The sequence below is a fragment of the Eublepharis macularius genome, chromosome 4 (assembly GCF_028583425.1).
Source record: "Eublepharis macularius isolate TG4126 chromosome 4, MPM_Emac_v1.0, whole genome shotgun sequence".
Taxonomy (NCBI): Eukaryota; Metazoa; Chordata; class Lepidosauria; order Squamata; family Eublepharidae; genus Eublepharis; species Eublepharis macularius.
In genome coordinates this window covers 68,058,372-68,086,132 of record NC_072793.1, presented here as the reverse complement: position 1 = coordinate 68,086,132, position 27,761 = coordinate 68,058,372, and the positions used below count along the sequence as shown (strand labels likewise).

At 41.7% G+C, this 27,761-nt stretch overlaps 1 protein-coding gene across 3 annotated transcripts in view; it reads left to right on the top strand.

The window, feature by feature from the left end:
* ARHGAP26 (Rho GTPase activating protein 26) overlaps positions 1–27,761 on the top strand; it is a 401,231-nt gene that overhangs the window by 252,191 nt on the left and 121,279 nt on the right. For all 3 annotated transcript variants that reach the window (XM_054976071.1, XM_054976070.1, XM_054976072.1), the window contains exon 18: positions 7,202–7,307. In XM_054976071.1, coding sequence (XP_054832046.1) covers positions 7,202–7,307 — 106 coding nt within the window. The remainder of the gene's footprint in view (positions 1–7,201; positions 7,308–27,761) is intronic.

Here is a 27,761-nt window from a genome sequence, read left to right as displayed (position 1 = left end):
GAGATCAAACATCTTCATACTTTCTTCTTGCTTTTGTTCTCATTTTTTTCTTCACCGGAAAGAAGAGTTGTGAGTAGGGGTGTACAGCCCGAAAATATTTGGGTTTCCTGCTTTGGGTAAACCCGAAGCAGGAAAAACATTCGGAAACACCCAAAACCCGAAGCAGCAAGCCACTTTGGATTTGGGTATTTCAATCATTTCAGAATGCTCCATAAAAATTCAGAGCATTCTGAAGTGATTCAGGGAGCTGGGTTTTCCGCCAGGACCCCCACCCCTCAACCCCCCACTTACCCCCCTCTCCACTCCAACCCACTTACCTGGCCTTTTAAAGGTCCCTTTAGACTATCAGCTGGGAGGCGGCAGGGGGGAATCTCCCCTGCCGGCTGCCAGCTGATAATTTAAAGGGACCTTCTGCTTGCAAGCGGCAGAGCCATTTAAACACCCCAAACCCCAAACTTTGAAGGGAAGGAGGATCTCGGCACGGCTTGCAAGCCGAGCCGAGATCCTCCTTCCCTTTAAAGTCCCCCTCCTTCCTCCAGCCACTTGGAATGGAGGAGACTTTGAAGAGAAGGAGGATCTTGGCGTGGCTTGCCGTGCCGAGACCTTCCTTCTCTTCAAAGTCCCCCTCCCTCCTCCAGCCAGTTGGAATGGAGGAGACTTTGAAGGAAAGGAGGATCTCAGGGTGGCTTGCAGGCCTCCTTCCTTTCAAAGTCTCCCCCATTCCAACCGGCTGGAGGAGGGAGGGAGACTTTGAACGGAAGGAGGATCTCAGCGGCGGCAAGCCATGTCGAGATCCTCCTTTCCTCTAAAGTACTCAGCTGCTTGTCAGAAACCTCGACAAACAGCTGATCCATGGTTTAAATGTCCCTCTCCCTCCTGCTGCATGGGGAGGGACTTTTCAACCCCTTGCTCTGAAGCTTCCCGAAGCTATACAAATAGCTTCGGGAATCTTTGATTTGGGGTTTCCAAAACAGCCCGAGTATGCTGGGGACAATTTGGAAGTCCTGAATCTTTACAAATTGGGTCTGATTTGGGTATTTTTCCAGAATCAGAAACCCGAAGCGCACATCCCTAGCTGTGAGTAATGGCTGAGAAAGCCCTTTTCAAATGCTTCTCAAAATGTAACACCAAGATGACCAGAACTGACGGTCATTCACTCTGTCTCCTCTGCTTGGGCAAGGAGCACAATAGCCAGACTTGTAAGATCTGCCAGGGCTTTACTCCAAAAGTGCGCGCAGAACAGGTCTCCTGATTGAAAGCGGCCCTTTGGGAGAAGGCACTAGCAGCAGCAAACCCGCAGACTAATGCAGCTAAGGCAACCCTGACTGAGGCCACCACAGAACAACCGAGTCCAAATCTGACTTCAACTACTCATCTTGTCAGAACCGATGACATCCCAGATCCGAACTCCCGCCATCTCCTGGGAACCATCGAGCCTGTCTGACTTGGGTCGGAGCCAAAAGAAGCGCCCACCGGAGTCGAGGTCACTGGCTTAGTTGGAGCCAGCTACATCCCAGATCCGATGCTCGAAGTCAAAAGACTTGATCCGACCCAGGGTACTGACTCCACCACCATCACAAGCGCAAGGACTGGATCCGACCTCAGTACCAACCCTGCCAGAACCGCCCAGGAAAAAAAAGTCTAAATTCACTAGCAAGGAAGCCAGCAAACCCAAGCACATGATTGACTGGCACTCTTCAGACGTGGAGAGCCACAGATCCAGACATGGGTCTCAGTCTCAGCCTAGCAAAGATTCCCAACAACATGGTCAGAAGCAATTCTGACTAGGATGGGACAGTGAGCCATCATTTGGTGACAGACTCAGTGCTTATTATTTGGCCTGGTGTCTTATAACCACAAATATGTGGGTACTTGAAATAATTATGTTTGGTAGTAAAGCTGAATTTGATTATTTACCGTGTTTGCATCTTCCTGGTAAGCCTGATGATAACCCTCGACCAGAGTTGTTGGACAAACTGAAGACTTTTGTAGTCAAGGGAGCTGTCCAGCAGGTGCTGTCTAGTGATGAGCAACTAGGATTTTATTTCAAGTTCTTTTTAGTACAGGAAAAAGATGTGGATTTCAGGCCCATACTGGAGCGCAGAAACCTTTATAAGTTTATCAAATTACAGAAATTCAGGATGACCACTCTAAATGTGGTAATGACACTATTCCTCCCCAACTCTTGGTTTGCAGCAATTGACTTAAAAGATGCGTATATTCAAATCTGAATTACCCCTCCCACAGGAAATATTTAAGATTCACCTGTGCAGACAAAATATATCAATACCAGGTACTCCCCTTTGGTCTCTCCACAGCCCCTAGGGTGTTTACCAAATGTATAGCAGTTGTTGTTGCCCACTTGAAGAGTTTGGGTTGTTCAATATATCCATATCTAGACGACTGGCTGATTTCAGCTTTGTCGGAAGAAGACCTGTCTAGACAGGTTGAATTGACCTTAAACACCTGTTCAGAACTGGGCCTGATCGCAAACCACAAAAAGTCCAGAGTGAGCCCCACGTGACCTGTGCAATGTATAGGTGCTGTATTGGATGCCTCTCTAAATAGGGCGTTCTTACCTGTGGAGAGGGCACAGAAAATCAAGGGCATGGTTAGAATGTTCCTGAGATGCAGGTTCCAATCCACTAGGCAGATCCAGACACCGTTGGGACTTATAGCCTCTTCCACAGCAGTCATAACCCTGGCCAAGTGACGTATGAGGGAACTACAACTATGGTTTATATCTGTTTACTGTGCTGTAGAACATCCTTGGGAGAAGAAGTTTAATATTCCCAGATCAGTCCTCAGGAGCCTTCACTGGCGGATGGTGGACAACAATCTAATGACAAGCTTACAATTTGGTTCAATCTGTACAGAAGTAACCATTACCACAGACACCTCCACATCAGGGTGGGGGTAACTCTGTGGAAGCCTTGCAGCCCACGGCACGAGGATGGAGGAAGAACTTTCTCTGTACATTAACACACTTGAGTTCAGGGTGATACGTTTTCCTTATTCTCCTTCTCAGATGTGGTCAGGGGCAAGAACGTGCAAGTGCTAAGTGCTAAGTGCAAGCAGTCAACAGCACAGCTATGTTGTATGTAAACAAACAAGGGGGAACAACAACACACTCTTTGTGTCTAGAAGCCATAGTTCTATGGGAGTGGGCTGTAGAATATGATGTTTATGTACAGGTAGTGCATATACCAGGTGTAGAGAACACCTTTACATACAGACTGAGCAGGATCGGCACAGATACAAACAAGTGGTCCATTGGGGACCATTACGTCAGGCCTGTGTTCCGAGAGTGGATTTGGCTGGAAATAGACTTATTTGCCACAAAGGAGAGCACAAAGGCACCACTGTTCTGCTCTGGGGGCGGGGGGGTCTGGAACCTGACTTCTTAGGGGACGCCTTCCAAGTGACCTGGTCTAGGAGCCTTTTCTACACATTCCCTCCAATACCTCTAATATCAAAGATGGTGAGCAAGATGCAGACAGAAGGGACAAGAGCTATAATAGTGACGCTCTTCTAGCCCAGGCAGCTCTGGTTCCACCGGTTATACCAAATGATGAACCAGACCTTCCACCACCTTCCCAAGAAACCAGACTCGAATCTGTTTTGAGGGGTGTTTCACCATGTTTAAACAAACTCAAACTGACTGCATGGCTACTGAGGCTGTAGGATGCTTACCGACAGGAGTGGTGGAAATGATTTTGAACACCAATAGGCCATCCACTAGGCACTATGATCTCAAATGGGGAAGATTTACGTCCTGGGCGACAGGACGGGGAGTTGATCCATATAGTTGCCCACTGGCCATGGTGTTAGAATTTCTTTTAGAGTTAAAGAATACAGGGGTCTCTGTCTCATGGGAGAAAGTTTACCTGGCAGCAATTTCAGCCTTTCACTTGTCTATTGATAAAAGAACAGTGTTTTCGCATTACATCTCGAAATTGTTCATGAAAGGCCTGAAGAACTTGTTTCCTTCCACAGGGAAGATAGTACCCCAATGGTTGCTGCAATAGTATTGACCAAGTTAATGTCAAAACCCTTTGGACGCCTGGCTGCTTGTCACCTGAGGGCCATAACCATGAAGGTGGCAATGCTATTCACAATAACTTCAGCTAGGAGGGTTAGCGAATTGGCGGCCTTATGTGTGGGTCAGCCATTCCTGAAAATACATACCAAAAAGGTAGTTCTGAGACCAACACTGGAATTCCTACCCAAGGTAGTGTCCAAATTCCATGTTACACAGGAACTTTCACTGCTGATCTTCTTCCCGAATCCTTCGGACAAGGCAGAAAGGGCCCTACACTGTTTTATTTAGATCGCACAAAAGACTTTAGGGTTGATAAATAACTGTTTATCTGTTATGCGGGGCCCAAGAAAGGAAAACAGGTGATCCCTCAGACCACCGCACAATGGGTAGTACAAGCCATTAATCTATGCAATAAGGCTACTAACTTAACTTGTCTGCTAGAGATGCATGCACATTTTACTAGGTTGCAAGTGACTTCGACGGCGTTCCTGAGAGGAGTCCTGCTGATGGACATCTGCAGGGCTGCGACCTGGTCATCTGCGGACATCTTTTAGACATTACGCCCTGGACGTCCTCGACAGGTGAGAGAGAACAGTGGGCACAGTGGTACAGCAATCAATATTCCACGGAAGAACAAGTTTCCACCACCCAGGTAAGAAGCTTGTGAAACTCCCATGTGGGACTGCACAGAAGACCAACAATGAAAACAGCGTTGTACTTACCTGTAACTGTTTTTCATTGAGGTATTCTGTGCAGGCAGACATACCCTCCCTCCTTTTCCAGTGATGATCTTCATATTATTGAGGAGTCCGGCAGCAAGAGGAGCTGACCGCAGAGGGTGCCTCACCTCCCGGGAGTAGGCTGTTTCGGCGGGAAAACAGCTGTGCCTGCACACTGGGAGGTATCGAGCGCCCTCTAGTGAATTTTTAAGCTACAAAATCCTCTGACTGGCAGGCCTGTGCATGCGCAGTCCCATGTGTGCCTGCACAGAAGACCTCAATGAACAACACTTACAGGTAAGTGCAACCCTGTTTTTTCACCCCCCAAACCATAACTGGATGGTTTTTCCAGAAGTGGATAATGGGTGTAAATGATGCTTAATGACCCTGTGAGTACCGGATGGGAAAAGCTACCAGGTTGGGTGAATGGTGTTAGGTGGTGCTTAATGAGGATAAATGGGTGAGCAGAAGTGAGGCCGGGCATGGATGAGATTAGTCAAGAGCTTCTTAGGAGATCTCATTGTCCTAAATTATGCAGCTCTCCAGAGTGTGGAGGGGGCTATCACTTAGTCAGCCACTCTGACACCTCTTCTAAAATATTTTTACAGGCTTTTATCTGGTTGGCATCCATTTTGTTTCATTTTATGCCAGGCAGTGCCTTGTGCTTGTAATATTTGAGGGAGGGTGTTTAGGACTTCATACCTATAAACTGCACTTCAGTGGGAGGAGAGGTCTGACTGCTAATGAAAGGAGCCCACGAGAATCACTGGGGGGGGGGAGATTTCTGGGAACCATTGCAGGCGTCTCCCTACATTTCTAAGGTGTGGCAGTGGTGGGGGGAGAGAAGGTGGGGGGGTGAGAGGAATCCCATTCCCCCTGGCATTCCTTGCTCCCCTCTCCCCCACCCCTTATCTCTCATATCTACCCACTTCCTGCTGCCACTCTGCCTTTGTAACTTTTAAACTCTTCTTCCCCCACCCCTTCTGTCACTCTTCTGCTCTTAACCCCCCATTTTTTCTGTCTCTTTTCCTCCTCCTCCTCTCCCCATTCTCTGTTACTCTATCCCTGTCTCCAATCCATTCTCTGTATTTCCCCCATTACCCCATCCCACCCCTTATATCTTTCCCCTCTTGCCTCCTCACCTTGTCTTCCCCCCATCGTCACACCTCATCTCTTCCTCCTTCCCCCTTTATCTTTTTTTCTTTCTCCCAGCCCCTCATCTGTCTTTCTCACCTTTAGGCAGTGAGGCAGGGAGGAGGAGATGCCTACTCCCAGTTCCTATATACTGCTTGGCCTTCAGATCATTGGGAAGTGGCAGGGACTTGTTGTGATGTCAGGGAGAGGTGAGGGTTCCTCCTGAGTTTGCCGTAACTCCAGGGCCTTTGGTTGCTATGGACTGCATTTCGTATGGCATTAGGTCTCGCTGCGTCTCCTGGCCATGGGGTGGCTCATGCCAGCCATGTGTGGCCTCGGTGTGGCTTACTGCAATGGTGCATGGACTGAGGAAAAGTGAGGGCTGGCAGCTTGGGCGATTAAATCTGTGGTAAGTTCGCCCCTCACATCTGCTGAGAGCAGTTCACTGCACTTGCACAATGAATTGTTCTTGCTTGCTGGGGGGGTTGACCCAGTATTAAAGGCAGACACAGTATTAAAGTTGGGGAATTCTATGATTCAGCACTCATTCTCTTAGCAGCTGTACCATACCAGCTTTGCATAAGTAACAGTAAAAACATCCCTGAAGACATTCAAGTCGCTTTATCTCTTACTTGTATTCCTATAAAATTGGTTTGCTACTTTGCTCGATGAAAGTGTAGCTGGGTGTCCAAAAAGCTCTGGGTTATGAGGGACATGTATTTCCCAAGCTCTTCATGCTAATGATCTTGTGACATGGTAATGTGTAGAATTGTCTCTATTTTGTTATATCAGAAAACTGTGAATGAATGAGTATATATGCTATGCTTCCTTGTACTTCCCTATGCTTGGTATAGATGAAATGAGCTAGAAAAGATTTTTCAAGCTGTTTTCTCAGCTATAGATCCAAAGAAAGTGTATTGATTTTTATACATTTTATACTAGAGTATATTGTTATTGTCTGAGCCAGTAGTAAATAAATGAGTCAACCTGTATCTTCAAAATGTGTTTCTATTTTATGGTCATTTTTACATCTGCAAGTGTGTGAAAATAGTGCTTCCTTGGTCTTCCAGAACTGCTACCATATGATGACTTGGAAGAATTAAAGTTTTTGAAGGTGTTGCATAAAAATCACCTTGGTCATATCTACTGATTTTACTATTATTGACATGTGCTTGTATATGTGCATATTTTAATCATTAAGTTAGAAGAAATCCAGTGATTCGGGTTCGTTAAGTATTGTGGAAGATTAATGCCTCCGCTTGCTGTGACTGACATTCTGTCCTTAAAGTATCTTGTCATCTTGCAGAACTGGAGAATCAAGAATCCAGGCTCTCAGAGATCCACAGCTTAGTGCACAGACTCCCTGAGAAAAACAGACACATGCTCCATTTGCTCATGAATCACTTGGCAAAGTAAGTATGTTCCTTTGATTAACTGCCAGTTTGTCCTCGTCCCTCAAAATGGAAAAAGGAGCAACAGCAGCTAATAGTCTAGCTCAGTATTGACTTGAAGCAGTTCTCAGGAATTTGACTTTGACTTGCAGCAGTTCCCAGGAATTCAGATACAGGTCTTTCCCAGGTATAGCTGCCTAATTTTTTTTTAAAACAGGAAATGGTAGGAATTGAACTATCTACCTGAAACTATCTGCATGTAAAGCAGATCCAAAAGTGAGCCACGAAGCCTCTGAAAGTGGGTTGCAGGCCAGCCATCCCTAATGGTGGCTCCTACTGTTTGCACTGTTCTCTGTCTCTTGGACCAACCCTGGATGGCTCACCACACAAAGTAAATTTGGACTTGTGGGCCACCATATCAGAAATGTTGGGAGCCACTGCTCAACTGCTGAGCCATGGCCCTGAAATTTGAAGGGATTTTGGTCCTCTCTTTGCCATGAATCTAAAGCAGGGATAACCAACTAGCAGCATTACAAAATTTTAAACAAGGTATGTTAGCCTGTACCAGTAGTTTTACTTACAGCAAATAGAAACGGTTGTAAGAAATATTTCATCATTCTTCAATTTAATATCTAATGTTTAGTATGTAATGCTCTAGCTGTGCTTTGAATACATGTGATTGATGATATGAAGCCCCTTTACTATTATGCAGCACTGAGAAAATGCTATGAAGAATACACTATCGAATTCTGTGCTACTCATTGCAGAAATAAGTGGGCCTAACGGTATCAAACTGGCCAACTCAGTAGCAGCTGTCAAGCCTTTTCAAAGTCTCAATACTACATGCTTGAGATACGGGGTATTATTTTGTGAGTGGGAAGCATAAGGTTAAGAACCTGTTCCTGCTTTTGGAACATATTACTCCTGCAAGAAACTGGATTCCAGAATATTCAGGAACAAGATTAACTGTTGACAGAAAACAGACTAGGAGATTTATACATTGAGGGTACTGTGTGGGAAACCTAAGGTATAGCTGCTCTGCCACAATAGTAGCCAAGTTGGAAAGTGCAACTTGGTACACAAATATATAACATTTTGTCCTGGACTTTAGACAAATGACAAGAAACTTCTTGGAAGATGGACATAGGATAGCTCTCATTCTGTCTTGCTTGGGTGCTTTAGTAAACTTATAAATGGCATATTCTAAGTGCCCAGTTTTGAGGAGTCCAGGCTGTTCTTGAAGTTTCAAGGCAATGTCTTATTGTTTAACTTTTGCATGAGAATTTTCAAATTGATTGGATGTGATGCATCTGTCGTGAATAAAATTGATTTCAGTAATAAATTGATGGGTGCAACAGCTGCACTGGGAGTGTCAGTAGCAGTGGGATGAAATGGATTACAGTTCTGTTTAGTGTTTAGGTTACAGTCCTGTCTGTGACACAGTGCTGCTCTAAAATTCCCCCATTTAAATCCTACTGCAGAGCCAGATTTATCATTGTTTTTATATTCACGAACAGTTGTCTGTGCCATGGGGATGGCAGACATGTGGGTTATAGTGGCAAAACAGATCTACATGACTCATGGAAATTACTTCCCCCTGCTATAACTGCCAAAACACTTCTTTGCTTAGCATTTGAAGGGGGAAAACATCTGGAATGACTAAGCAGCTTTAATGTGTCAGTTTCAGGCATTAGTAGGCTGTGACTTACCATCCTCTACTCGATATCAGAGGTTGTGTATACAGGAATAATAGAGGACTTTGGAAAATGCTGGAACGAGTTAGACTATAAATACGACTGTAGAACAGAATACAGATAACAATATAAAAGGGGACAACAAATAAACTTTGAAATGTGCTTTTAAAAGAGAGATTTTCCAGATGTTCTGTTTTGAATTGTGTTTGTATGTCTTCTATGCTATTCAGACTATGGCTTCTAAAACCAGAAAGCTTGTTTTGAGCTCTGTTTTTAAAAAAAGAAAAAGAAATTAAGCTTGGTTACTTAAAAGCCTGGGCTGAAAACATATAGACTTCCAGATAGTTCTAGCAGCCAAGCTTCTTTCTGGTATTCTGTGTCTTGGACTTTTTCCAAACGAGAGTTAGGGCTTTTTGTTCAATAAAAGAATGAAGATGTGCATGTAAATCAGTTTGTATGAAGACAAACATCATCAGAGCCGAGTAGCAAGCAAACAGGAACCCTTGCACATCTATAGAATCAAATCAAATCAGAGCTCTCTCCAAGCTAGGGAGACAACAGTGTGATTGATGTAAACAACATTTTGGAAAGATCAATTTGTGCAATCTTCAGTGGTAAGGTGTGTGCAACTTTGCTGATTAGTAAGTATTCATACAACTTACATACCTGCTGAGGTTCTCCATGCTGTCCTTCCTCTCCCTGACTTGCTTGAATTATGACAGACAAGTAAGTCCCAGACTAATGGCCACTTCCAAATGTTTCCAAATATTAACTACTCTTGTTCATTCTGTGATTTGAATTACTTATAATTAGAGTGTGTGTGCATATGTGTGTATTAACTTGAAAGGGTGTGTACTTGCATAATTCCAGCCCATCAGTAATCACAGAATGAATGCAACAGTATTGTGACCCACATAGCCGGTCATATATCTATGTGTTAGCTGTTTATTGGCTGTGAGCACAGAGCAGTAAGACGCTCCAGTACAGATCTGCTGATACAAGATTAGATAGGGCAGAATGAGCATGGGGATGTGCTTCCCACTGAAAATAACGCAATAAAGATAGACAGTAGATGTCAATCAGTTGGATGTATAGGTTATATTTCTGTCTTCTACCTACACTGCATTTTCCCCCAAAGGATCTCTTCAGGGCTGACTCACCAACATGTTAAGTGCTCCCTATGAAATACAAATGTTTCAGATATTTTCTGTGTGCACCACTTAGATGACTAGTCTAAGTAGTTTAAGCAGTCATGTAAGCTCAGTAGCTCCCTATTGAAAGTTCAGTAGCTCGCTGTTGTCTTTTAGACACAGTTGAAGGTTGGACCAAAGCATATATAGGACTTTATAAACAGTATAGGTATGTAGGACTTTATAAAGCCCTATATACCCTTTAGTCCAGCAGGGTTTGAGTCCATTAGCAACAAGATTTTCATGGTATAAACTTTCTTTCGAAAGCTTATGCCCTGAAAATCTTGTTGCTCTCTAAGGTGCTGTTGGATTCAAATCCTGCTGTTCTACTGCCAACATGGCTACCTACCTGAAACCTTCTAGTCCACTGACTCCTGTATTTTCCATCATGATTGTTAAGATCAGGCAAGATTATCTCTTTGGCTACACCATATGATCTTTATACCACTTTTGTACCATGTCTGTGAAGTAGTTTCCTCTTTATCACTCTGAGATTTGAAGTTTCCTTTGGAACGATCTGAGCCTGTAATTTTTGAATTCAACTTGCTTCTGAGTTAAAGAGCCACTTGAGGCTACATGCTACAATTTTTTCAGGTCTCCCTGTGCACTGCAATCTGATGTGAATTGAGCCCCCATGCACCAGATAATTTAGTTTTGGAAATAACTGGAACCTCCAAACATACTCCCGGCACATGTCTGGTTTGATAGGACCCGGGGCATACCCAGAAACAATATGTTTAGTTAGACCTCCAGAGCTGGAATTCATGATGGACTTGGAGAGGCCCATTTTACTTAACTTTTATTATTTGAGAGTCTTATTTAACCTTTTATTTGTGTAAGGTTAATGGGAACAATAGAAAAATTTAGAATTAGAAAATTAGTTTTCCATACAAACCTCACCATTAAAATGTCTACACAATTATTGGTTCTATACATATTTATAGTTCCTATGTTGTGGTTGTGACACATTGTACTACTATGGATTAGGGTGGATTAATTATGGTAGCCTCATATTATCTGTTGGGAGCCTACCTTCCTCGAGTTAGAATTTCACCTATGAATCCACTGATTTGCATTGAATAATTACTCTGTTTTTGTTCCCCGTTCATCAAAATAAAATAATAGTTTCTGTCTTACTTGATTTTCATAAGGAATCATGATAATCTTTCAGGTGGGTAGCCCTATTGGTCTGCAGTAGAAGATTAAGATTCAGGCCAGTAGCACTTTAAAGACCAACTAGATTTTCAGGGTATGAGCTTTCAAGTACCTTGGAAATCTAGTTGATCATAAAGGTGCTCCTGGACCCAAATCTTACTATCAAGTATGTTGTCCATAAAATATATAAGTTTTATGGGATGATAAATAATTCCATGTGTTGATGCTTCATAATGATTCTTTTGCGAAAAATTGGGAGCCTACTTGAGGCAGTCTCTGTGTGGGTGATTGAGGAAAGCAACACTCTTCATGTATAGAACAGCCTGGTTTATGGATTGCACCCCACCAAATTGCATGGAGAGTTTCCATACCATTTCCAGCCATCTCAGAACTTCTTTCTGAAGACAATTTATTTATTTGTCATGTCTTTAAAATATTGTTGTTGTTGTTGTTGTTATTTATAATCCCTCTTTCTCACGGACATCCAAAGCAGATTACATAGTGCGAATGAAAATACAATATAATCTAACATTTAGGATATTCACTTAGCAGAGTACAATAATAAACAACAGTAAGGACAATCAAGGAAAGAGATACAATAGGGTATGGTAGCAGAAGATTTGGGAAAACCAGTATAAAGATGAACACAGAGAATCTGAATCTCCTTGAAGTCATTCACAAGATTGCTCCTCACTTACTCCTCCCTCTGTGCAGCAGAAATCAGCCTGATGGTTTACCACAGAGCTGAGTGACCTAAAAAGGACTGGAAGATGTCTAGAAAGACGCTGGTAGAAAACTCATGCTGAATCTGATAGAGCATGCTACAGAGCCCATTGAAGACTTATGAAGCAGCGGTGATAGCAACTATCACATCTGCTAAATCACATCCATCCCAACTCTTTAAGGTAGCTCAATATATTTTGACCCCTAATTCTGAACCTTTGCTGGTTCAAGGACAGACAATTCGCTGTGACAGCTTTACAAAGTTCTTTGCTGATAAAATAGCTTGAATGTGGTCTGATCTGGATACCACCTGTAATATAGGTGAGCCAGAAGTAACGCTTACCACACCATATGGTTCATTTCTGAATTGTTTTGACTGAATCACAGTGATGGATATTGACTGAATTCTAGCATGTGTGAAGGCCCTTACTTGTACTCTGGATCCTTGCCCATCTTGGCTACTAAAATCTTGTAAAGACCACATAAAGGAGCCCTTGGTGTCTAGCATAAATCACTAATTCCTTGGTGTCTAGCATAAATCACTAATTCCTTCTCTCACCCTCTCAAAGATCTGGTCATCTGCCCATTACTTAAAAAGCCATCCTTAGATAAAAATGATGTAATCAGTTATTGCCCAGTCTCTAATCTGCCCTTTTTGGACAAAGTGGTTGAGAGAGTAGTAGCTGACCAACTTCAAGCCTTCTTGGACAACTCTGGTGCTTTCGATCTTTTTCAGTCTGGTTTTAGGCCAGACAACAGGATGGAGACGGCTCTGGTGGCTCTAAGCTGATAAACTCTGCCTGAATGGAGACAAATGCCACACTTCATTGTTGCTCCTAGGGGATCTATCTGCAGCCTTCAACACAGTAGATCGTGCCATTCTGCGGAGCATTTGAAGGCAGAAGTAAGTATCAGGGGATGTGCCTTGGACTGGTTCAAATCGTTCCTTATGGGACAAACTCAAAGGGTTGCTATTGGAGACCAACTATCCTCAGTGTGGGAATTACAAGGTGCAACCTTATCCTCCATGTTATTCAACCTCCATGTAAAGCCTTTAGGAGAACCCATTCAGAGCTAAGCAATTGGATGTCACCAATATGCAAATGACACCCAGCTCTATATTGTATTTTCCAAATCCCTGGGTGATGCAGTGGAGGTACTGAGTAGTTGCTTGTCCACTGTTGTTAACTGGCTGAAAGCAAACAAATTGAAATTGAACCCAGACAAGAAAGAAGTGATGTTGGTTGGAAAAGCAGAGATCTTAAAGGACACTGTGCTTCTGACTTTTGATGGGGTTCAGTTGAGCCAGGCTGACTCAGGTAAGAGCCTAGGGATCATACTAGATCCATCACTGCAGCCAGAGAAGTAAATGCAGCTGCAAAATGGCCTTCTCACAACTCAGACTAGCCTGGAAGATGGCCCCATACCCTGACATGGCCAATATGGCCACCTGGATATATGGCACAGTAACACTGAGACTAGACTACTGTAATGCACTCTACACTGGCCTCTCCTCAAAGTTGATTTGGAGACTCCAGCTAGTGCAGAATGCTGCAGCTTGTTTAGTCTGTGGAGCTGGACAGAGTAGGGATATCTCTCCCAGTCACTTCGTTGGCTTCCTATCAGCTACTGGGCTCAATTCAAAGGTCACAACTATCACACTGAAAGCCTTTCATGGGCTCAGCCCATGTGCAATCACCTCTTCCCCTATGTTTCACCATGGCAGCTTTGCTCCTCTGGACAGGACCTTCTGCAGATACCACCCTGCAGTTGGGCAAAATCCAACAGCTGCCCACAAATGTGCTTTCTCTGTGGTAGTCCCACCTTATGGAAAGCTCCTGCTCTCCTGGTTTTCCACAAACTATGCAAAACTGAATTCTTTAAGAGGGCTTTCCATCCAGATTACAGGACTGTGTCGTAAGAAGTAGCTCAGAGATGCATTGGTATGAACAGGGACTACTCTTTTGGGTACTGTCTGCTGATGTAGACATATGCGTATTAGGGAGTTTTCACATTGCTAAATATGCCATGTAAGTTAGTTGTGCTTTGTTTCTGTGCTTCAGTGCAGTCTCAGTAGGGCCTGGGTTTGGAATTCTAAAATTTCCCCAGCACATTTTGGAGTCCGGAAGGGTCTATGAGACTTTGTGAGCAGACCATTTTAATTGTGCCCTCCATTTTTTGGGCTATCAAGCCCATGTTCACCCTTGACTTTGCCAGGTAATGGTCAGTCCATGGTTCAGCCTGTATCTCCAACTCTGAAAGAAGACCTTCCCTAAAAGGCTCAGAGCAAAAAAGTCCAAGGTGTGGCCCTTTTCACATGTGGGGCCTGTTAATATTTGAGAGGCCTAGGGCTGCCAAGGAAGCTATGAAGTCCTGGCTGGGCCCTGATGTGGAGCATTCAGCAAGTCACCCAGAACTTTCAGTCTAGGGGTCTCCAACACCATGCTGGAGAGCACATCTGCCAGCTAGGTGGCCAGTAGACCAGCAGAATGCCCAATCTATCCTTAGTTTCCAGTGTAAGAAGCATGCAGTCAATGCCTGCTATAGTTTGTTCTTGGATTCGGTGGAAGCTGCAAGTCCCACAGAATAAATTAGCAACACCACCTCCCCTGCCAGCAGTGCAAGGCTGACGGAGGACCACATAACCAGGTGGACTTAGCTGGGATAGGAACACTATGTCATTTTCTTCAAACCATGTTTTGGTTATGCGAGCCAGGTCAATTCCCTTCTGCAACAGCATGGTCAGGCTGGCAGGTTTGTGCCTCACCAAGCTGGCATTGCATAGCATTAGAGAGAAGGTGCAGGAAGAAGAGGAACTTGCATCATCAGCTCTAGGGATACTATGAAGGTTGGACAGGCAGTGAGCAACCTTGCTCAACATTGTCCATCATTGATAAAATCCACCCCCATATCTACCAGCTCCCATCTGTACTGGGATGGTGCATAACACATAATTCTGGTCCAGATAGAGATAGTCCACACAATAGGGAAAAAATGCTGAACTTTAGGAACCTCACAAACAACTAGCTAGTGTCCAGAAGTAACCATGTAACAGTCCAGGGCTACAGTTATGATGGACTGAAATTAAATGTGATCATTTCCCATATATTGGGTTCCTATGACAATTTCAGTGGACTTTGCTCTTTAGATCCAGTCATCTAATTAGTGCATACAGGAAATATTTGACACATTTGCATTTTGTAGGGAGCAGTTAATATGATGGTGAGTCAGCCCTGAAGAGGCGTTTATATTCAACTGAACGCTCTGGCTGTAGTAATTATCTGGGGCTGCCTCTCTGAGGACTTTCCCTATCCATCTCTTTTCAAGGACTACTTTGAAATTACTCTCAGCAAAACAAAGTGGTAGTTCTTATATCCCACAACAAAGATCAATATGCTTCTTCCCAGATGCAGGGAAGTTTCAAAATGCAGGTATCTGGTAACATCTAGATTAGACATTTGCAACATGTTCTTTGCGGGTCTGACTTTGAAGAGTGTTCAGAAGCTGCAGCTGGCTTGAATGCTAACTGCAATGGGTCATTGGAACCATATCACTCCAGTCTTGTTCTTACACTGGCTCTCAATCAGCTTCCAGACCACATTCATGATGCTGATACTGACTTTTAAAGCCCTATACGGCTTAGGACCAACATAATTAAGGACCGCCTGCTTCCATACGAACCTAACTGATCACTGCAGCCATATTCAGGAGCCCTTCTTTGAGTGCCCTAGCCATCTGAGGTTAGATGGGTGGCAAACCAAGAAGGCATTTTCAACTGTAGTTCTAAAAATATGGCATTCCCTCCCAAAGGAGATGTGTCAGTCATCCACAATAATAATTAATAATAATAATAACTGTGCTTATATACTGCTCTTCTAGACAGATTAGTGCCTCACCCAGAGTGGTAAACAAGTTAGTGTTGTTATTATCCCCATAATACAGCTGGGGAGTTGGGGCTGAGAGGAGTGACTTACCCAAGGCTACTTATTAAGCTCATGGCAGTAGTGGGATTCGAACCTGTAGAGTGCTGATTTACAGCCGAACCACTTAACCACTGTGCTACAGCAACTCTCTTCATCATCTTCTGCCAGCAAGTGAACAATTCTGTTTTGTTTGGCGTTCCCTCACTGACCCCCCCCCCTTGTTTGTGTTTTTAATTGTGTGTGTTTAATTGTTTTTAAAATATTTTTAATGGTCTTGATTTTTTACTGCCTTGGGAATCCTGAGTTGGGTGGAAAGGCAGCATAAATGAAAGTTTTAAATAAATGAAGGCCCAGGAAGAGAGAATTAGCAAGACAAGGGAAGGATGCTTGCCTGCCTGCATATGGACGTGTGTTCATGACTGCCTGTGTCTTCTGTCAGAGAGAAAAGGGGAAAGTACAGTTTGATTTGTAAATATTTAATGTAAGCTGCCATTGTAGTGGGGGGTGATGCTTGATAAGACTCTCCAAGGAGACCATGTACAGGAAGTTGGCATAGATATGAGCCCACACAGTTCTGAACAATTATTACATTAAATGCTGTTTGGGCCTTTGCTTCATTGAAGTACCTGCTGTTCCTGTTTCAGTCCCTCTATAAAATAATAACTTGTGTGGAGAGAATGACGTTAATCAGAGTCAAAGTATTTTAGTGAATAAAATTATATTTGAAAATCACAAAAAACTGGCTTTTTTCTCATTTTTTTCTTTTGCCATTTTTTTGTGTATATGCAATTCTCCATTGATTAAATGGGCTTCACCTTGAACCTGTTCTTCATAGACAAAAATATTCTCACCTACAGATGCAATGGTTGCTACATGGTGAGTGGGAACAGTTTGCAGTGTGAATGTATATTCAACTCACTGACTTTTGTTCAGTACAGTCATTTTGTACATCAGTTCACTTTGATTTTTTGAAGGCGAGAAATCTTTGTTTTCTACTTGAATAAAAGCCTTTCTGGCCTTCATGATAGATTGCAGTGTTGTTGAACTGATACCAAGAGTTGAGCCTTCAGTGTTTCTGTAGTAGGAGTTCTGGAATGTCTCATGACTAACATGGTCTGTGCATGTGAGTATGCATGTGTGAGTAGGGGGTAATGATGACTTTGGGAAGCCATAAGGGTCATCAAGTGGATTGTGATTATCTTTTTTAAAAGAGATACTGTAATGCTGCAGAATAAACCAGCCTGGCAAAAAAGTGAAGTTTTAAATACTTGTTTGCATAATTTCTTCAGCGTATTTATATTCATCATTATACAAACATTTATTATCTGCGTGGGATTTCCCCCCCAGCAAAGCTGAAAATTAACACATTGCAGCATATAAACAAATTCTTTTTTGACTGTCCAAGTAGAGCTATTAACTGGTTCAAATCTCTTGATGGCTCTACCTAGGAGAATTCCTTGTATTGTGAATCTGTGGTAGATGGGATGGGAAACTATCTGCAGCACTTAATGAATAATAATTAGTTCCACCACCCAAAAGTGCCATATATACTAGCTGTGGAAGATAACATTGTTTAGATCAATATCGTCAAACACATTTTCTTTACTAAAAGTAAAGATATTCATTTTTATTCAGTTAGATGGGTATGTACATCTCACTCAATTTGCTTGTTAAAATTTGTCAATATGATTTTACAGACACTTTTATTTTCTGGCTCCTGTATGCAGCCAACAATTTTGTTTGCTAATTGGATATAAATATAATTGTAGGAGGTTGAAAAGTAATAAACATACAAATATATGACAGTTTTCTTAGAGTTGTATATGACAATATTACTCATTATGCCAAAAAGCTTCAGAGTTGTTGTTTGAGGATATTTGCCAAAATAGCATTTTTCAGTTTCTGGTTTGAGTTGGTGTTTCAGAAAGGATGACCACACATTAAATAGTGTCTTCACTTGTTTTTAAATAAGCAATTTGTACAACTGCAGTTCACCAGAGGCTTTAGGTTATATCCAGAGTTGTTCAGAGTTGTTATACCCTCATATTGCTTCCTGTAGAAGCAACTAGAGATTTATAGAGCTCTCATTTTTTAGTTGACCAGTTCACCCAAAGTATCATTTGTGAAGTATCAGTTGAAGCCAAAATAATGGATGGGAGGGAGGAGAGACTGAATGTAAGAAATACCATTATTTTGTAATATATCCAGAAAAATTCTCTTTATCAGCCATATAATATCTTACCTGGTTTAGCCAACACTTTTAAAATAGTTAAAGCCATATAAGTTAATATAGCTGTTGTGTATGCAGAACTATGCTAGAAAATCTCCTCATGGCCATTTCCACACAGGTTATATGTCCTGGGTTCAAAGCTGTTAGGAAGCAGGGGTGTAATGTTTTGTGGCTAAATAGTTTGGGAATTATTTTTGCTTGGTAATGTGGGGTTTTTAATCATTGTTACTAAATTCAGGCCACTGAGGAAGGAAAGAGGGGGGCTGGATGGGTGAATGAAATGTGCTGTGAGTGGATCGTAGCTCTACCTTAGGGGGTGGAGTGAACTGCAGTTTGTAGTCATAGTTCTGAAAGAAAGAAACAGCTCTCATTTCCCTGATGGAAAACTTTAGATGTCTCATAATAGTCTGAGGCATCCCTTCCAGAGAAAGGGAAGTTGTCCAAGAAATGATCAGGGACAAGAATGTCTCCAGGATATCATTCCTGAACTCATACCCCAAAGGATGCTGGAATTTGAGGCAAGAAGGGAGGGAGGTTCAACAAAATGACTGAATGGAACTAAGACAGACTTTCCACAGGATTCAACAAATTATCTCACTACATCTTTCCCCAAAATATTTTGTTTATTACAGAATTTATACCCTGCCTTTTTGCACTCATCAGGGCCACCAAGGCAGCTAGCAGATTAAAAATATGCTTAATAAAAATACATCTTAAAATCCATTAAAACCAAACAAAAACACATCATTAACTCAAAACAAAAGCTAAGACACAAAATAATATAAAAAAATTAAAACACAAAGCAGAGAGGAGGGATCATCAAAACAAAGAAGTTTTCCCCCACTGGTGGAAGACGGCAACAAGAGAATGGGTGAGTCTCCCTGAGGAGAGAGTCCCAGAGTTTTGTTGCCATGAACAAGATCTTTTCCTGGGTTATCACCTACCTAATCTCAGAAAGCCGGGGCACCTGAAGCAGGACCTTGGAAAATGACTGTAGCAGTTGGATAGGTTCATAAGGGAGTGGGCTGTCCACTTATTCTGGTCCCAAGACTCATAGGGCTTTAAAGGTCAACAGCAGCATCTTGAATTGTGCCAGGAAACAGATTGGGAACCAGTGTGGATGGGCCAAGACTAGAGTGATATGGCCGCAGTCAACATCCTAGCTGCAGCCTTTTGCACCAATTGAAGTTTCCAAACACTTTTCAAGGGCAGCCCCAAATAAAGTCCATTACAGTAATTTAATCTAGATGTAACTAGAGCATGTAACTATAGTGGCCAGATCTTTTCTGTCCAGGAAAGGTCACAGCTGGCTAACCAGTTGAAGATGGTAAAAGCCATCCCCCCCCCCCAAAAAAACGGTGGACCTGTTTCTTCAAGGGTAGTGTAACCCTGTCAAGAACAGGTGATGATTTCAGAGCAATGGGGGAAAGTCTGGTCATCGAAATTACTCAATTCGTCAATAATATCTACTAAATTACAAACATTTAAAATAATATCCTATTGGTACTACACACCAAAGAAATTAGCACAGCTAACGGCAAAGTACTCGCCATTGTGTTGGAGGGAATGTGGGGGTACAGGAACCTATAGCCATTGTTGGTGGGCATGTCCGAAAATAATGGCCTTTTGGGAAGAAGTAATAAGAGATCATACATAAAGTAACTACCTATTCAATACAACTGCAACCAACAATAATATTTCTAGACTTATGGCAAGACAATAAAGTTCCACAAATTAGAAAAGAACTCATAAGTAGTCTATTTGTAGCAGCAAAAACAATAATCACAATAAAATGGAATGCTAAGGCAGCACCAAATATAGACCAATGGCTTAGTAAGGTGTGGGACCAAATGATTATGGAAAAATTACAGAAAGAATTCAACAATCCTCAGAAAAAGAAAAGACAACAGAATTTTACAGTAAGTGGAAGCCATTTCTTGACTACATTACAACAAGCAACATACAATCTACAAACACAATCTACCAGTCATTAATAGAAATATAAGCAATTGAAGAACAACAAAACATTCATGGATCTATATGAGGAAAACTATTCCCTCTAAAGTGCTTTCTGGTCGTTTCTCTGGACTCCCTTATTCCGAACGAGTTTGTGTGGACAAGGAAAGTTAGAGACCTTGGATCATATAATAGTTTTTTGCCCTAAGTGGAGTAAGGAAAGAGAGAGATTTATTATTCCTATTATGTTAAAAGAAAAGCTTCCCTTCCTTCCTTGGGCAATCTCAGTGTTATTGTCTGATAACTTTCCTGACAATCAAACCTCTGCTATAGTGGCTTCCTTTTTAGCCACGGTGATAAAGAAACAAAATCTTCAGGAGTTTAGATAGTTTAAAGTGATAATGACGAGTTATGTCTGTGTAAATTGGGTATGTTCAAGTGTACAGTTCATATTTTGTTGGTGTTTGTATGGCTTATGGCTTCGGCCGGAAAAGCAATAAACATATTATTATTATTATGAGGAAAACTATTTAAAGAAAAAGAAACTTTAAATGTTAATAGTAAACTTGTAAATAAGTTATTGTTATGTGAATGTAAAAGTAAGACTTGAATTGGACTATGTGCTTGATAACCTTCAATAAAAAATATTTTTTGTAAAAAAAAGAACAGGTGATGCTTTAAGTCTCAGGCCAGACCTTGCACTCACTAGTAATGCATCCATCTTGTCAGGATTAAGGTTTAGTTTATTAGCCTGCATCCATTCCAAAAACGGTTTTGAGGCAATGGTTCAGGGTTTCTGCACCCTCTCTGGGATTGGCCAGAAGCGTGAAATGGAGCTGGATGTCATCCACATATTAGTGACAACCCAGCCCAAATCCCAAAATGACTTCACCTAGCAATTTCATGTAGGTACTGAAAAGCATAAGGGACAAGATGGAGTTTTGCAAAACTCCACAGGCCCAAGGCTGAGGTGCTGAGCATAGGTCCCCCAGCACTACTTTTTGATACCTACCTTCCAGGTAGGACAGGGACCATCTCAAAATAGTGCCTCCCAGTTCCAGCCTAGAAAGGCAGTCCAGAAAGAAACTGTGGTTAATGGTACTGAAAACTGCTGAGGCCCAGGAGAATCAAGAGAGTCACACTCCCTCTGTTCATCTTCTAGCACAGGTCATCTACCAGGTGACTAAAGTCATTCTAAGGATGAAATTTGGAGCATCATTTGCAAGTCTCAGAGCACCCATAGGTAATCATATTTTATGCAGGACTAGCAATCTACTCACATCCAAAGCATATTTTTCTAGGGAAGTAAAAAAGATCTTTGGAAAGTATCTCTTTCCGCAGCTTTCCTGGCAGATTCATCAGTGGACTCAGGCAGTGCAGTTCTCATTCAGAGCTATGGCATCCCATGTGGCAGCATGCAGTACATCTGGTTTCACTGCTGGGAGATTCATCCAGGTTTCTAGTTTCACTGGTAAATGTTCCTTTATCTGGTGCCAAGCTATTTGGAGCCTCACTGGATACCATTTTGGAGAAACATGAAAAAGGAAGCCCTACCCACAATCAAAAAGGATGTGTATGATTCAAGAAAGATGCAAGCCTTTTGTGACTTCAAAAGGACAACAGTTCTAAAGATTTTAGAAGCTACAAACAGAAATGGCAGCCGTCTGAGCCTGGCAGAAGAACCCAGCAGTCCACCAACCAGTAATCCTCCAGTTTGATTGGAATGAAATACCCTACCAGTGCAAAATTTCAGTTCTTGAATTTTCTTCTGGTTTTAACTTGTTCCAGTATGAGAAAACGGTTACCAAAAATCATCCTGAGTAAACTATTTCCTTTCCTGTATTTTTGTATACAGTGATCCCCCACCCCCACCCCCGCCCCATATATGTTATGAACCGTATCTTGTGTAACAAAATCTCTTTGCTGGGTAATATATCTTGTTTTCAATATTGTTGCTGCTATGAGTAAATTCTTTATACAGTACATAAATTTCACCTCTTTTTGTACAGGAACTTAAAGAGATCAATCCCAGGATCACATGGGATCTTCTCTTGTATTCACTACTCTATAACTTTAGATCTCACACCAAAAATTTTTAACTCTGAGTATTGCTACCAAATGTGGAAAAACAAACCACCTTCAAGACATTTTCTGCCATGCAGTATTTAAGTAGGCCTTTGTAATGTGTCCCATACGTTATCTGATGACTCTTTTAATACGTCCCGTTCCCATCTGTTTTTATAATCATGCTTTTTTAATTCCATCTAATACTGCATATATTCTCATAACCAGCCTTTTCTGGTTCCCTTTCCTCATTATACATTCAGATCATTTAAGGAGGAAAAGATATTAATCTGATACTGCTTTGATAGAATTAAGCTCTTGATTTGTAGATATTAATATATAAAAATGGAGCAGACCCATTTTTTTAAAGTTAATATTATAAGATTTTTTAATGAAATCCAACAGTCTGCAGTTACCAGCTGCTGGAAGTTAAGATTGTACACTTCATGAAATTCTATATTGTGCATCATGGCCTTGCATAAGGAATATTATAGCCCTAACTGAATATTATACTTATCCCATAACTGATTTTAGGGATTTCTTTCAGGGAGTACGCACCAGTACAGAATACCAGCACTTCTTGGGCATTCTGGACCTGGGCTGGGAGGAAAGAACATCATAAGTACCAGCACTTCTTTTTTTTAAGATAAAAAGTGCTGCCTGATTTAGAACTGCCCATATTATGTTCCCCCAAGATCAGAACACTGATATCAATTATCTCATTATTCTCATTCCCAATTTATTTGTGCCTGGTATTTCCCATACCACTAATAGGTGTCAATCTTGTTGCACAATAATGCATTTCTATATTAGGTTCTGCTAAACCTCCTTTCCTCTATGGAGCACATAACTTCTGACTACTGAATGCCGAAGACCATGTCGACAGTGTCTCAGGTTTGTGCATTGAAGATAAAAACAAACTCCTCCTGTAAATTCATTTACAGTGCAACACAGTGCAAAGTTTGGAATAAATTGGCACAAGTAAAATGTAGTACCCTCCTCCTTTTCTGTACGGTAACCGAGTTTGCAAAGTCCCCTCCCCTTTACTGCGTACTTCAACTGTCAACTTGGGCCTCTTGAGTTGCCTGTGATAAGGTATATTCATCCTGAGGTACAAACAGTGCAAATCTAAAGATTGATTTAAATCAATGGGCTTAGACTGCAGTAGCTCTTTTTAGGATTGCACTAAAAGGCATCCTGAGTTTAGTCAGACTAGGATCTGGGAGACCCAAGTTCAAATCCTACTCTGCCATGGGAGCTTGCTGGATGACTCAGCCTAACTAACCTCATAGAGTTGTTGTGAGGATAAAACAGGAGAGAACGATGTAAGCTACTTTGCATCCTCTTAGGGGAGAAAGGCAAGGTATAAAGGAAGTAAATAAAATAAATTTCCTTGCTAAATGGTGGTTGGAAGAGTTAAATAGACAAGCTGTGAGGATTGCTGGTGCAGTGTGAGTGTATCTCTGTATATGGATAACATGGCAGTGAAGAAAAATAAAATATTGGTGAAGTAGATGTGAGAGGTTTTATACGCTCTTCAAAACAAAAAAACCAAGCATTATCTGAACTAAACCAAGATAACCCCAAAGCCAGTTGTGAGGCCTCAAATGTAAGCATCCTTTCCCTTCTGGCTTGGTGTGTGAGACATTACATTTTTTGAGTGCTTTTCTAAGTTGCCATAGGCTTCTGTGGCTTTTTGGTTTATTTCAGAGTTAAGCTAGGGGAGTGGTTGAGAGATCATAGATCAGTTATCTCCAAATGTTTGTATAACGGAGCTGCTAGCCTAGTTTGATTTTAACAGAAGTTGCCTGTAGCTGTTGCTTGAAAAGTAGGGATTTCATGGCCTGTGATCCTCTTAACCATGCTTCTGTCTGTGAACTGTTCAAACTGCCATTATTCTGTTAAGCTTCTGCTACTTTAAAAAAAATTCTATCACACATCTTTCCAGGGCACAGGGCTTCTGCTTTAGGTCTTCTGAAGAATGCTGGACATACTTTCATTTTTTTTTCTTCTTGCCTTCATTGTCTGATATATTTAAGTAGCAGTTTTCTTTGTCTTGTTTTCCCCACCATTTAAATCTTCTGCTTCTCATTTCTGGTGAGGCCAGATTTGGCTAATGAAGCTAGGCCTGGATTATGGTTTTCTGGACAATTTCATATTACTGTAGAAACCTTTGATCTCTAGAAACTGTTTAAATCAGAAACTCAGACAGATACAATACTATAGATAACGTCCTGATTATTTATATGTTTATTCATATAAACATTCTCTCTCAAATGAGTGAACCTAAAGTGGCATATAGCATTGTTCTGCTCTCCTCCATTTTATTTGCACAACAAAACTTGCAAAGCAAGTTAGGATGAGAGTGAATACTCGTTAAGCGGCCTTATACTGAATCAGACCATTGGTCCATCAAGGACAGTGTTATCTACTCATACTGGCAGCAGCTCCTCAGGGTCTCAAGCAGAGGTCTTTGACATCATTTACCATTTGATATTTTAACTGGAGATTGAACCTGAGACATAGAACCTGAGACATTCTTCACACAAAACAGAGGCTCTTTCACCGAGCCACAACGCCTCCTGTGAGTAGTGAATTAACTATTGCTTTCATCCCATCCTCTCCCAACCTGGCCCTCTTGTGAAATTCCTAACAGGGTCTCTATAACAAATAATGCATAAATGACAGCACACAAGGAACATCTTTTCTAGCTGAGGCAAAAACAAAGCCAAATAACTCTGTTTTGAATTGATCTAGAGGCCGTGGAAAAACTGAGATAGTTAGCTTGGCATACAGAATTGTGACCATTTCCTTCCATTTCAGATTTTAGCAGTGAGGTTCTTGCTCTTCAAGATTCATTAGTTGCAGACTATGGCAACTGGCCTCATGAGATGCAAAATTCCATCTACAATTATAACTAAAGCTGCTGTTGAGAAGAATCTAGCACATCCGTCCTTAATTTGTCTTTTAATCAAAATCTACCATCAGTCTGGTGACATTCTTGCTGTGTGATTCAGCACAATGGGGTGACTGTTGTAGGTTTTTTTTAATGAATGAGCCTGTGCATTAGATTTTCTTCTACAATCATTTTTCAATATTTAAAAATATATAGAGGGGCTGCTTTTTCAAGGGGGGAAATCCTTTAATCCTTTTTTCCTTTGGCATTTTCTTGTTGAAAAAAGCCATTCCTAAACCGCGTTTACCCCCACTGTGAAAAATGACAAGTATCCATATTTTTTCTCCAGCACCCATACCTTTGTACCAACTTTGGAGGGGGAGGGGGTGCCTTTCACTAGGAAAAAAGCAGTGGGTAAAATGGTTAAAGAGCTGCAATCCCGGCAATTGAATCTGGAAAAGGAGAAGCTGGTATGTCTTAGGATTCTTCTGAAGGAAAATGTGTAGTTTATGTCTCTGCTTCTTTGACACTGGGGAATAGTGTAAGTCAATTAATGCTTCTGAGCCTATTTTATGACAATACTTGATATCTCAAAGGTAAAGCTTTCTAGGTCTTACATAATAGCCACTCCTTTCAAGTGGCAGCTTGTTTGGGCAGCTCAGATTTGTTGAATGAATTCCTTACAGACCAATTTGACATAGATCAGGTGAAAGAAAAGCACAAGGGGAAAAAATCAGTTGGCCCAACCAGAAACAAGTTAGAGCACATCATAATGTCTGTTCTCTGACAGTGACGACAGCAAAGCTTAAGTATTTTTGCCACCATCACATCTGCACAAAGTTGTCCAACGGAGCTTTTCTGAGTGATAACAGATCTTCCCCATCTGTACTGTGAAGAGGATAATTTTAATCATTCAGAGGTGTGCTATGACTTGTTTGTAAAACATTCTGCAGACAAAATTGCATTAGTTCTCATGCATTAGTTCTCTTTCTTCAGGGCAGCCTCACAAGGTTACCAGAGTGCTCACAACAGTTTGGAAGAATTTCAGTTGTTGCAACTTGGGGTATTGGACAAGCTATGGACAGGATTGACCTACCTCTTCTCAGCTTAACTCTAGTCTTGTCCTTTGTAGCTTATTACATCTTGCTGGAGGAAGTGATCAATTGGATCTAACAGTAAGTGCTTCTTTGGATGACTACCTTGGAAGAGGCAGTTAAGATTTCTCCGGAAGAACCCTTTCCTAAACCCCAGCACATAAATATACCTTTCTTGGGCAGGATGCTCAAGTACCCTCAACCTGGTAGTGATCCACAAAAATGACTGTTAAGGATTGTTGACAGAGTTTCTCAGCAAGCTTGGAAGCAATACTGAACATCCAGACAGAAAAAAGCAGAAAGTTTATTGAGGAGTATTATAATGCAAGCAGCTGGGCTACAGAACCGGTAAATGCAAATAGTGAAAATAATATTATTTATTTATTTATTCGATTTTTTGCCTGCCTTCCCCGCAAACAGGCTCAGAGCAGGGTACATCATATATAAATACAATATAAAATCACAATAAAATCAGGTAATCATAATACATATAAAATGTACAGCTTGCAATCCCCAAGATGGCAGCCTCATCCTTAGCATCCAGCCCTGTTAATAGTACATGGCGGTGGGGGGAGGAAGGAAAGGAGGGGGAAGTGTTCAAATTGGTCTGATTCATAAGGGGACCATGATAATAACACCGCCCCCTCCCAAACAGGAGACTGGTAGGGAGGCTCGCCAGTTAGCGCAGAACTGCCTCAACCATCTGCCTAGTGGAACATCTATGTCTTACAGGCCTGCTGAAAAGATAGGTCTTGGCAGGCCCAAGTGTCCACAGTCAGAGAGTTCCACCAGGTTGGAGACAGGACCGAGAAGGCCCTGGCTCAGGTATTGCACCCAATGTTAGAAAGCCCATGTTAAGAACCAAATGCAATGTACACTCAAACAGAAGACAAGAGGCCAAAGAGGTATGTTGCTAGGGTAACAAAGAGGTATGTTGCTAGGGTAAAAAACATAGCTACCTTTCCATGGAGGTCCAGCAAGTCCAGCTTTTGTAGCTACACAAATAGGGGTCATTTGGAGTTCAGTAACAGTAGATCATGCTCAACTATGGTACGACTGAGCAGAATATGAGAATCAGTTTTTGACTCTAATTATAGGGCAAGAAGCTTGATTTAAAACGAGGATTCTTTCCAGAGTAGCAAAAGGAGGGTGCAAAAGAAATTGTCATTCAGGGTATACTACTGGATTGGCTGAAAGGAGTAGAGGGGAGAACAGCTATGTCTAAATAAAGAGACAGAGGGGAGGTCTCCAGTTGGGAAAAGGTATGTTTAAAGGCAGTCTTGGATTCCTCATTGAACTGGGGTTTAGTGGTCAATTTGTATAATGCAAATTGCATTGTTGGGACAGTTTTTTGACAGAATGCATTAGGATATTTTTATGGCTGAAAACACACCTATTATCTCTTGAGAGTCTTTGGTTAATGATCTGATGCGCCAATACTGGGCAAGGCTTGGTTTCTTTTTTGAGTGGTGAATTTCCTCAGCAAATGTTATGAGATTAGGTATGTAGGCAATAGTACAAGCATGTAATTTGCATTTAACTGAGGCACA